Source organism: Melanotaenia boesemani, chromosome 8 (assembly GCF_017639745.1).
Source record: "Melanotaenia boesemani isolate fMelBoe1 chromosome 8, fMelBoe1.pri, whole genome shotgun sequence".
NCBI classification, from domain to species: Eukaryota; Metazoa; Chordata; class Actinopteri; order Atheriniformes; family Melanotaeniidae; genus Melanotaenia; species Melanotaenia boesemani.
In genome coordinates, this window is record NC_055689.1 from 2,319,571 (window position 1) to 2,332,017 (window position 12,447).

General features: G+C 42.7%; 1 protein-coding gene across 2 annotated transcripts; it reads right to left on the reverse strand.

The window, feature by feature from the left end:
* LOC121645290 (E3 ubiquitin-protein ligase TRIM39-like) lies at positions 1 to 3,411 on the reverse strand. Of its 2 annotated transcripts, none has more exons than XM_041993723.1 (2): positions 3,298 to 3,411; positions 1 to 3,064 (listed from the first exon to the last, which is right to left on the reverse strand). In XM_041993723.1, the coding sequence occupies exon 2, from the start codon at positions 3,053 to 3,055 to the stop codon at positions 1,397 to 1,399; it is 1,659 nt and encodes a 552-aa protein (XP_041849657.1). In that variant the 5' UTR covers positions 3,056 to 3,064; positions 3,298 to 3,411; the 3' UTR covers positions 1 to 1,396. The 2 variants fall into 2 exon arrangements, with proteins under 2 accessions (XP_041849657.1, XP_041849658.1); XM_041993724.1 differs by having other exon boundaries at positions 3,306 to 3,407.
* Positions 3,412 to 12,447: the final 9,036 nt, after the last annotated feature.

The window sequence follows — 12,447 nt, forward strand, 5'->3', positions numbered from 1 at the left end:
CTGTTGGGCTTCTTTTTTTTTTTTTACCAAGTTGCAGGTATTGATTGTCCTCGCTGCTGCAGAGTGGGTCCCCGCTCCACCTCCTCCCATGATGCCACGGAGGGCAGCGAGCAGCTGAAATCAGTGATGATCTCTTTGGTTTTCTCTGGTAATGTGGCCCAGACGACCTGGGTCAGAGGCAATGAGGCATACGGCAGTACGCACATTTAGTGCGTACAAATGACACAAGTTTACATACAATCTAGACGTTTCACAAAAAATAAAGCTACATTAAAAGTGCAATTAAACAATAATTCTAAAAAGATTATGAGGAAGAAGTGTCCCGGTAACCAAACTGTCTCATTATGTGTTTAACTAAATTCACATTTAGGGTAATTTTATGTTATTATTTAAAGTTTTTACTGCCTGTTGTGTGACTTATAAAAACAAGATAAAGCAATAAAGCAGATTTAAAAGATGTTTTAACTGGCTTTCAAAAGCAACCACAGATTCCACCCGTCTCAAGTCCAAAGGAAGAATGTTCCAGAGTCTGGACCAGAACAGAAGCTTATGGGCCACCATCAGCAGGCCCTGGTCCCAGGACCTCCAGGAACATCTGGGTGAAAAAGCTGGTGCCTGTCCATGAAGCCTGTCTCCAAGTCAGTTAACGAATCTTAAACTGCACTCTGAAAGAAACCGGAAGCCAGTGAAGTTTCATCCAGACTGGAGTCACCGTGAAAACTTGGAGGATTTTGTCAGAAGCCTGGCTGCAGCATTTTGAACAACTCGCAGCTGTTTTGCTAAGACGTGTGTGTAGCGCGTTGCAATAATCCGATCCTGATAAAACCAAAGCATTAATAATGTTTTCCAGCTCAGGACATGACACAATGGAGCTTAGTCTGGCAGCAATTCTCAGATGATAAAAACAAGAACGAACCAGAGAATTAACATGTGCATCCAAAGTAAACCACAATCAAAGGTGATGCCAAGGTTCCTACCAGAGATGGAGCGAAAAACGTCTTCCTCCCGTTTCAGTCATAAAAACTCGACTGGAATTATCTTGAGTTGTACGTCTTAGTTATTTCACACACTTTTTATCTATTTGTTCAACATGAATCAATCTGATTTTCTGTTTGCTCTAAACTACATGATTTTGCAAATAGAAAAACACACACGGGCCTCTGTAGGCCTCTTTTAAGCCCCTAAAAATGTAAAAATCCAACCCATGTCTTTAGAACACACCTCAGGCCTCAGCTGCAGGGAAAGAAGCTGCGAGCGCCGTCTGCATTAGGCGGTTATTTTACAGTGAATGTGGGACAATGATGGAAGAAGAGAAATGTGAAATGTAATTAAGTTTACGTTCTTTAAAATAGACTTTTATCCAATAAAAATGGAAAAGCTAGTGGAAAACAGTCCTTCATGCAGCCGTCTGATCGGTGGGACCGGAGGGTGAAAGGATCAGAGGGGCGGCGTTCAGACCACCGTGATGAAGACCTGGACTGAAGATGGGACACAGCGTCTCCGTGAAGCTGCAGGCAGTGAAGGAGTACAGAAGAATCGCTTCGTCCACGTCGTAGAAGGACACCAGCCCCTCCTCATAACTCACAAACACCCCCACCGTCTGAGGCCTCGGGTCCAGGCCGAGGCTGACCACGGGGCTGGTCAGAGCTAGGTACTGGTTTCCATTCCTTAAACCTATAGCCCAGTAGCCATTAGCGGGGCTGAGTGGGATTGTTCCCTTCCTGTTCACGGACACACTGACCACCCCCAGAGTCCAGTCAGTTTTCCCTCGAACCTGCACCTCGTAGTAGAACCTTCCAGAAGAGAAAGTCTGTTGTGCTAAGACGTTTATGTAAAGAGAAAATCTCTCCACATTGTCTGGAAGGTCCTGTCTGACCTCCCCACACCAGACTTGCTTCCCATCGTCTGACAGGATGAGCCACGGATTGGCTGTTCCAGGCTCCAGCCTCACCTCCACCGCGTACTGCTGCACTCGTCTCAGTCTGGCCCCACCAAGAAGCTCCTCCTTCGCTCTGCTGAGCATGTCCTCCAGCTCAGCCACGGCTTTCAGTGCAGTCCCCTCGTACGACGGAGGACGGACGCTCACCTCAGTCCAGCTCTTAGAGCTTACAGCAGAGTCCATGATCCTGGACTTCTGGAGGAGGTGGAGATAGTCCTGAGAGGTTGCGAGAAGCTGCACATCTGCAGCTCTTTTCTTCAGAGCAGATATTTCTTGTTCCAGCTCTGCAATGTAGCCATCGGCCTCTTCTTCTGTCCTCCTCTGTCTCTCTTCAATCACCTCGATGAGCTGGTTCAGATCTCTCTCTGCAGCCTGCATGAAAACAGTGAAGATGCAAACTCCCTGCGAGATCTCGCTGGCTGCGTCATCCTTGCTGTGCTTCTTCAGCTGGTGAATCCTTTGGCTCTTCAGCTGCCTCTCCTGGATCAGCTGCTGGATTTCATCCTCTGTCTGCTGCAGCTCGGCCTTCCTCGTGTCACATTCATCTTTCAGGGAGGTGATGTTATGTGCTGCATGCTCTGCAACGATGCAGTGTGAGCACACACACATCTGATCAGTCCTACAGAACAGCTCCAGTGGCTTCTTGTGGTCCAAACACACCCTGGCCTCCATGTTCTCCACCGGGTCAGTCAGCATGTGTGTTTTCAGGCGAGCGGATGTCTGGTGAGGATCAAGATGGATGCCGCAGTATGAGGCAAAACAAGTCAAGCAGGACTTGACGGCCTTCAGTTTGGTTCCTGAGCATACGTCACAGGGGATTTCTCCGGGTTTGGCCAGCAGTATCTGCGGGCTGCCACCGCTCTCCTTCCCTGCCGCCTGCTTGAACTCAGCAGCCAGCTCGGAAATGAAAGTGTTGACTTGCAGGTCGGGACGTGCTGTAAAGTGTTTTTTACACATGGGACACTGGTAGCGAGAACTGTTCACGTTCCAGTGCTGCGTGATGCACGTTTTACAGAAGTTGTGTCCACACGGGATGGTGACGGGATGGGTGAAAACATCCAGGCAGATGCAGCACAGGAACTGCTCCTCATGCAGGAGGCAGCTGGCAGCTGACATGACGACACTCTGACAACACATGAAAGTGAAAGTAAAACAGAAAGCCATCCACACTGTGTATAATTTACAGAATAATCAACCTTTTCTGCATCTATGTGGGATTATTAAAGTGGAAGATCAGATTCTTTTGCTGCTCATGTGTCTTATGTTTAACAGTTTAGTTTATTAGCTCAGTGGTAACCGTACAGGTTCTGACCTTGTTCAGGTGGAAAACAGATATTAAACAGAAGACTTGATTTTACCGTATCACCTGTAGAAAGTCTGGAAGAAAAAGTCTGAAGATCTTGAATAAGTTTTATTCCTCAAACAAACTCCTGCTGATTCCTGTCAGCTGTTCCTCCGAACGAGTGCAGATCATAACAGGAAGTGAATCGCTTTTCTTTCTCCTGCTCCACCTCCTTTCGTCTGAACTTTCTGTCATTTGACACCAAAACACAAAGACAGACCAGAGGCCTGTTGCACATCAGTGGGACCCAGATATCCAGGATACGTAAATAACTAAGCTGGGTTCATTCAATCCAAACAAGCGGCTTCATTGGCTGCACAAAGAGCAAGCCAGGATTCATCAAGCCACATGAAACTAATCCTGGATCAGTGCACTTTCACACCTTCCTCAGGAATAAGCCGGCCAGTGCTTGGGGCCGCAGCCAGAAGAGGCCCCCAAGCACTGAATAGCTTTGAATGATTACAGAGCAGTGATAATGTTGGAGGCTCCACCTTCTCCTCTCACAGCAAGCAGTGCTGCATCTTTCTAAAACAAGTGAGGAGATCTTTCAAAATGAAGAGAACCTGTCCATCTGGCAGTGACAAATGACAAAAAAAAAAAAAAAAACACAAACAAACAGACGGAGCAAAAGAAGACAGAAAGCAGCGAAGCTAATTTAGCTGGACCAGCTCAGTCTGTCCTGCCCCTGCTGCGTCTTACAGTAATGAAACCTGCACTTAACTTTACTTAGCAGGCCAAAAATAAAAACAGCTAACTCGGATTTAACTTTAAATTCAATCTATGTGCGTCTAAACTTAACCAGCTAAGTTATATTATTGCTAAGTTTAGAATTAATAAGGTGCATATATAGAATTTTTTGTATGTTGCGTGCCAGTAGTGTTTATATTTTAATTCATTATTCATGTATGTTAATTAGGCTTTGTGCTTTTAAAAACCGTATTTATTCATGTCCTGAATTATGTTGTAAACCTGGTATCATAATGCAGGCTTCAGCACACACTGTAGTTTAATCTTCTGTACTGAAACCATGTTAAAACATGCAGACTCTGATTTAACTAACTAAATAATGACGTATAAGTAAGTAGAATATCAGCATCAAAGAACATTGAAAAATGTAATGCTATAACAACAAAGCTTTTTTAGATGACGTTATAAACATGTTATCATTACACAACATGACTTAAGATTCTTGGGCCACCATCAGTAGATGGTTGGCTTCTACTTACAAACCTGGATAATGGGAACTCTGGGCTGGTTGTTCAAATTTAATCCGATTGGATTTCGGTTATCGGATAGGAACAAATCTTGAAAATGGGTTGTTCAAAAGGGAAATCCGGATTCTGTAATCCAGTCCTGGTTGTTATCCGGATAAAACCCTCAGTTTGTAGAATCCGGATAACTTTGATCCAAAAAAAACAGGATTATCCTGATACCAACAGCAGGATTACAAGGCGGAGTTCAGGAGGAAACTGTGGTAAAACATCAGATTTGCCAAATATCTTTGTAGTCAGTGCATATGTTAATATTTGTTACAATCTGTCCTGCCACTCCTCCATTCACTCCACACCTGTTCTTCATCCTCTCATCAGTAATCTAGTCAACCTGCCACACCTGTCTTCCTTTGTTCCCCAGTCCTTTATATACTCCACCAGTTCAGTCACTCCTTGTCGGACCTTAAACCACACACCTCAAGGACTCACTCCCGTTCTGTCTCCAGATTCCTCACGTCCCTGTTGGTAATTGTATATGTGTCTGCAATATTCCATTCTGTCAATAAATCTGTTAAACGTCCCCTTGTCTCCCCGGAGTCCAAGTGTAACAATATTAATACGCTGCACCTGACTTGCCTGTTACAGAGATAAAGTGGTTAAATAGACATAGACGCCGATTAAGCCTTTCAGCACAGTACGGCAAAAATAAAAATGACATTATCATATCCCCATGAAAAAAACCCCAAACAAATCCAACAAACACAAATAAAATAGTCAAATTTCCTGTTATTCATTGCCGCATAAACAGAAAAGAACCTGTCAAAAAAAGAAATTGGTAACACTTTATAATAAGAACACACTACGAAGAATTTGTTAAGCATGAATAAATACTGAATTTATCATTTACAAAACGTATTTCTGACAGGAATACTCATTAGTATGTGGTTTATAAGCACAGGTGTAGATGTTTTACTCATCATTGAGAAGCACATTATTATGAGTTAGCAATTCCTGAATTCATCATTTAAACAGCTTGTTTACAGTTTTATAGATAAATTTATGATTTTTACTCTTCATTAATAAGCTCATCTACAGGGTGTTTAATTATTGTATTTTCAAGCTGTAAATTTTGGATTCAGCATTTAAAAATGTAGTATTGCATCACTTACAAACCAGATGTGAGTTTTTTTTATTTATGCTTGCACTTACAGTGTTTAGACATGTACTAATGGTTAGTTAAATACTTTATACAAACTCACAAATTTCTTTTCCAATTGATGCGTTATGAGGAGTTATTAATACATTAATAAATTATAATCATGATAAGTTATAATCATTAATAAAGTATATAGTGTGAGCTCACCTAAAGTGTGCACTATCTATGCCTTATAAAGTATTTACAAAAGAGTTAAAGGTTGGCAATGCCTAAAAATTCAGAAAAGTGTCAGTTATTCTAACAAAGGGAAGACGCAGCACATGGAAATATCAAACAAACTTAATAGTTATTGCAATTTCTCACAATGAAGAACACAGCTCAGTAAAATACTTGCCACAGTCATATTATTTATCACAGGAATAAAACTAGAATCCAACCGATACAGATTTTTTTAGGCTGATTCTGATATATGAATAAAAAAACTTTTACTTTATTTATAAAATAAATAAATGTGAATTTTTCTTTCTGTGGAGCATTAATACAGCTATGAGTTGCACTGATGAATATATATATATATATATATATATATATATATATAATGAATGAAGTTACTGGTAAATCATTATTTATGCAGCCTTCTGACACCCTTTAACGTTAAATCACATTTTCTCTACTCCGATATTTTCTGGGCCATAAAGGTGATGACTCATATGAACCAAAATAAACCAGACAGTCAGATGTTAACACATGTCATGTTTAACAGAGCTGCATTTTTAACATATAATGCTCCCAGATAATCTGGAACTCATGTTCCTCCACAACACCACAGCGAGCTGCTGCTACAGCATGAGTCATGTTCTAGCATTTTCTGACCAAGTAAAACTAGGAGGGACATCATGACGTAGCTGCAGACAGAGAGTAATGTTCATCATTTTAACTTCTCCTCCTTTCTGCTTCACATCCATCCTCCCTAAATGTGTCTCAACATGCAGCTGATGGAGGGACGAACCTTGTTCTGGACTCTATTTTCTAAACTTACGTTATTTCTGCAGTTCTTACTGGCTTTTAAGCCGTTAGCTAACGCTATGCTAGGCTGGGATAACCATAGCAATGTTATTGCTAACATTATGCGGGAGTAATAGGGAGTAACTTAAGCTAGGTTAGCATGTCTTAGGTTAGCAAAAGGCAAACAGAGTTCAACAGAAACTGGAGACATGCTGAGTCATGCTTAATTTCACAATGTCATTATAAATATACCTGTCATCATAGTCCGCTCTGCCCACCCCTGTAGCGCTGCCTGGCTGTAGCTGCTGCTGTAGTTATTGACAGTGGTGAGGACTGAATGGAGTCGGAGCTCTATCTGGTGGACAAACAGCGCAACAACATCATTCTGCACGACCCAGAAACTGGACAGCATTTACGGTTTAACGATAAATTAAGAATATATCAGCGTTAAATCGGCAAAACCCTGGCCGATTATAATTATTATGAAAAGGGATTTTTATCGGCTGATTTAACTGGCTGGCCAATCAATCGATCGGGCTCTAGATAAAATGGTCTCAAAAACTCTCGAGCATAGGCATTGTCAGACCTCATTGACCGGGGCACGTACTACGGTAAATGAGGTCTGTGACCTGGTATAATCGCACACAGGAGTAGACCAGCAGTCAGGGACAAGGTGATCTAGGCCTAACAGTAGCAGGGACTTAGGACAGTTATCTTAGGCATATCTGTAAAGCAAAATAAGCAGACTGATTAAAATAGTAGCTGCAGCAAGGCACACAACTGAATTAGGTGGCACATGCAGCTCAGAGTTGTTTACGGTGCTCTTCTTGTACTGGTGGATCCAGGAAATTTATAGATTTTGTTGAAAATGAAGGTCCAATGTTGACTCTGGCTCTAAGCAAGCTGATCATAGTCGCATCCTAAGCTAAGCTTTATTAGTTTAGGACATGTTGTCACTGTGTTTTTTTCTAATTCTGATGGAAGTAGACTTTCCCATACAAACAATTTAATGTACAAATGGTCAATAAGTTAAAGTTTGGAATCAAATCTGTTTTATAATTATTATTAAAATGTATTTTTTCAGTAGATGGACATATGAGCATTTTTTTCATCATAAAAACCCAAATTCAAGTGAGAGAGAGATGAAAGTTACATCAACCAACTTCATTTCCAACAACCTGATATTTATTCAGAATTATGCTATAACTTAATTCCATATTAATCTATGATCTGATCAGATTAAAAATTCTCTGGTTTGTTTGTTTCACTTTTGCTTGACAGCAATAAAAAGGATGATAGAGAGGAAGATAAGGAGAGAGAAGAGGATGGAGTGAAGAAAAGAGGTAGAAAGATGGTTATAATGCAGTCGGCTCCTGTTTTCTCCACGTTTCCTGCAGGTGAAACAATGATTTAGCATGACAGGTACTGAAATAATGTTTTTAAAGTGCTGCTCTGCCCATTGGACAAGTCGGAAAAATTGGACAGGACATTGAGAGAGGTTGGAAGAGGAGAACACTGTTGCAATAACACATCAAAAAACATATTTAAGTGGGTGATAGCTCTTAAATAATTATCTTAATTAAGAGAGACTGCAGTCTCATGAATTCTGTTTTGTAGGTGTAGCAGAGAAAGATGTGGAGAAGGATAGAGAGAGAGAGGATGCAGGATGACCAGGCCAGACCAGAGAAAAGAAACACAGAAGCAGAAGGGAGAGAGTGCAGCAGAGATCAGATCCAGCTGCAGCACCTACAAGTCGTGGCTTCAGGAGCAGAAGGAAAAAACTGTGTTGATGGTACTATTAATGATCTGGGTGAAAGCACTGGGGCCCAAATCAAGTCAGACTATCTCAGCACACATTTCGATTAAAATTAGAGATCATTCAATTCAAACTGGTTTGAAAGCTTCCCACGGTTGGAATATTCCACATCTAGAGATGCTGCCTCTTGTTTTTCATGTAGGGTGTTTGGTTAAAACATGAGGCATGGTACATTTTTAAATATTGGCATTAAAAGTTGGAAAAAAACGCTCATGATACTGTAGGGATTGCCCATAAAGCAAGCATGCTTTCATGGTACAGCTTTAAAACCAGTGCGGCTCAGGGTAATGTTGTCGAACAATTAAATGCAGCAAGCGAAGCTGAAATCAAAGAGAGACTGGAATACATCACTCGTAAACAAAATATCCCATTTCGCTGTCACAGTGAAGGAGACTTGAGCCAAAATCAGGGAAACGTCCTGGAATGAAACTCTTGAAAGAGCTTGATCCATTCCTGCAGTCATACTCAGCTCCATCACATAGCACATATGTATCCCCTTCATCTCAAAATGAGATAATAAAGTGCTGTGCTAAGGCGGTGACAGCAAGTTTGGTCAGTGAGTTGTTGCAGATGAAGCCAGAGATGGAAACACTGAGCAGTTGGCGACATGTGTCTGTTATGTCACTGAGGCGGAGTAAAGGAGTGTTTGCTGGCCATGACAGAACTAACAAGCTTTGATGCTGAATGAACTTCTGCAGTTGACGAGCAGCTGGTTCACGCTGAGCATGTTCTGTGTTGCACAGACGTATAGAATAGAAATACTTTATTAATCCCTTTGGAGAGTCCTCAGGGAAATTTGGGTATGATGGTGCAGCAGTAGTGAGTGGCACGGTTGGAGGTGTCCAAGCAAATCATCCCCAGGCCATTTATGTGCACTGCTATGCACATCAACTCAGCACTGTGTCACACCTGTCAGGCAATTCCAGAGGCCTGGGATCTGTTTGGCCTTTTAGAGAACTCGTGCAACTCTCACAAACCTGCTGGTCATGTCAGCTACGTTCTGTAAAAGCCACCGTAGAGAATCTCTGCAGTCCTTTGGTGCCTCTCTAGCATCAACAAGCCCATGGCAGTGAGACTTCATGTCTAACTTGTGCTGGGCTCACACCAGAAGACTTTTAAAAGATTTGCAAAAGACTCTAGAAAACTACCAGCTCACATCTAAAGACAAATGTTTACAGTTTAAACCTAACTATCAAGATAATGGGAACACGCTGTGACTCCAGTAAAACTCCTAAGGTTCCCTAAAGACTTCCGTTTTCAGTTTGTGACTGTTAAAGTCGTTTGGTGTGAGCCCAGCATTAGTCGATTCTCCACAGTATACTTGTTTTCTGTCTGTCACAGAGAACCTGCACAAATATCTGCAAAGTGAAACAGTGAACCTTGGTAAAGCTGTAGAGTACAAAGGAGCTGTATGTGACCCTCTAAACAAATGTGCACAGATGAGAACACTGCTGAGGTGCATGACAAAGCAAAAAGCATATGTGTCCCAGAACTGCAACCAGACCAAGGCAGAAGCAGAAATGCATGGAGGACAATGTGGTGCTCTCTAGTTATGGAGCAGAAGTGACCTCAGTGATGCAGAGCAGCTAAAGAGAAACTTGTTTCTACCATGCCTTGACAGGATGGTTGCTGAGATGATCAACGGTTTTCATCTCTTAACAGTAAAGTTGTCAGAGGTATTCAGGCTTGTCGCCCTGGATCAGACAGTTTTCTTTGTGAGGAGGACCTCAGAGGTCTGGCAGATCATTACAGTCTTGATCTAACATTTGAAGAAAGCTTAGTGGCCAAGAACTACTTTACCTGCAAAAAGGTAAGTACTCCCTCTAATGATATGCAATGCATCTTCATCTTGCTAGATAAAGTCATGTTTCCAACCCTGACATAGGTCGTTCAGATCTCTCTGACAGTCCCAGTTAACTAGCTAAAGTTCACTAATTTGCAACTAGTTAATATATACTCACATTTCATAGGCAAAGACTAGTGGAATACAAAATCTGACTAGTAACTGTTTTTCAACAACTAGTTACAATAGAAGCCTCATTAGTAAAACAAAGCTACATACACAAGTACCTTAAAAAATACCTAGTTACCTGTTTGACACACTAGTGGCCCATGGGCCAAACAATTTATATAGTAGGCCATACTTGTTAACTAGTGAGCTACAAAAACTCTAATCCCCAATTTCCACCAGGTGCTCATGTGTCGCGTTACAGTGCACCACAGCCTTCACAGCTATTCGTGGTAACTCCAGAACTTCTATCCAACTGGGCCTGGAATGAGTTTGCTTCTTTCTTTACTGACAAAATTCAGAAAACCAGGCAGTCAGTCAGTGCTTCCATGCCAGGGGTAGGACATATGTCCCCATGTCCTAGAGACATGAACACCATGACACGCTTTTCTCCAATCAGTCCTAAAAACCTGGATGGGATCATCGGCCATCTGAAAACCATCACATGCTGTCTTGACGCCCTGCCAGCCGGGTTTTTAAGAATGTTTCAGGATGCATGGCCTTAGATATCTTCCAGGTTGTAAACACGTCTCTGCTTTCAGGCGTCTTCCCTCAGACCCTAAAAACAGCCGTCATCAAGCCACTACTGAAAAAGAAAAACCTGGACTTGTCGACTTTACATAAAAACTTTTCTATTTGCTGCCTTTTATCAAAACAACTGTTAATTCCCCACACTGGAACTTTATTTCTGGCATTTTATCTATTTTATTTTAGCTTTTTTCTCTCTGGTTTTATTTAATTTCTTATATTTCTTTGAAAGTTTTTTTTCATACACTTGTTATTGCTTCCTGCACCTGCTGTGATGTTAATGTTTTATGTAAAGCACTTTGAATTGTCTTCTACATGAAATGTGCTATACATGTCAGATGTTGGCCTGGACAACGATTATGGATAGTATTTTGCGGGCCAGAAGTGATCTACGGGAGACCTTCGTCATGGCAAAGTCCTTGTGGAGCACATCTGTTGGTGATGTGGCTAAGGTTCACACACATAGTGTCAATGCCGTAAGTCAAGGCTAAATATGGGCCAAGACAAAACAGCAGATGTAAAAACATTTTTTTACTATAATGGTCTCTTGATTTTTTTTTTAATTTCCCTTTTTATGTCTTTATTTTTAATTATTTTGTTAAACCATCCATCCATTTTCTTGCAACTTTCCCAAGTCGGGTCACAGGGGCAGCCTCCCTGTACAGGAAAGCCCAGTTTCCTTCTCTCCATTTACATTTGCCAGCTCGTCCTGAGGGGATCCCGATGTGTTTCCAGGCCAGCCGAGAGATGTAATCCCTCCAGTGTGTTCTAGATCTTCCCCAGGGCCTTCTCCTGGTGGGACATGCCCAGAACACCTCACCAGGAGGCATCCTGACCTCCTCATCTGGCTCTTCTCGATGCAGAGGAACAGTAACTCTACTCTGAGCCCCTATCTCTAAGGGAGAGTGTGGCCAGGAACTGCTGGCTGAACCAAATGTAGCTGGGTGAGGAAGACGTGATGGTGGTTGGACAGTCTAAATAACTAGACCTGGGCACCAGCGTGGGACCAAGAAGCATGGGACAGGAGCTGGGTGACAGCATGGGACCAAGAAGTGCGGGACAGGAGCTGGGTGCCAGCGTGGGACCAAGAAGTGCGGGACAGGAGCTGGGTGACAGCATGGGACCATGAAGTGCGGGACAGGAGCTGGGTCACAGCGTGGGACCAAGAAGCATGGGACAGGAGCTGGGTGCCAGCGTGGGACCAAGAAGTGCGGGACAGGAGCTGGGTGCCAGCGTGGGACCATGAAGTGCGGGACAGAAGCTGGGTGACAGCGTGGGACCATGAAGTGCGGGACAGGAGCTGGGTGACAGCGTGGGACCAAGAAGCATGGGACAGGAGCTGGGTGCCAGCGTGGGACCAAGAAGCGCGGGACAGGAGCTGGGTGCCAGCGTGGGACCATGAAGTGCGGGACAGAAGCTAGGTGCCAGCGTGGGACCAAGAA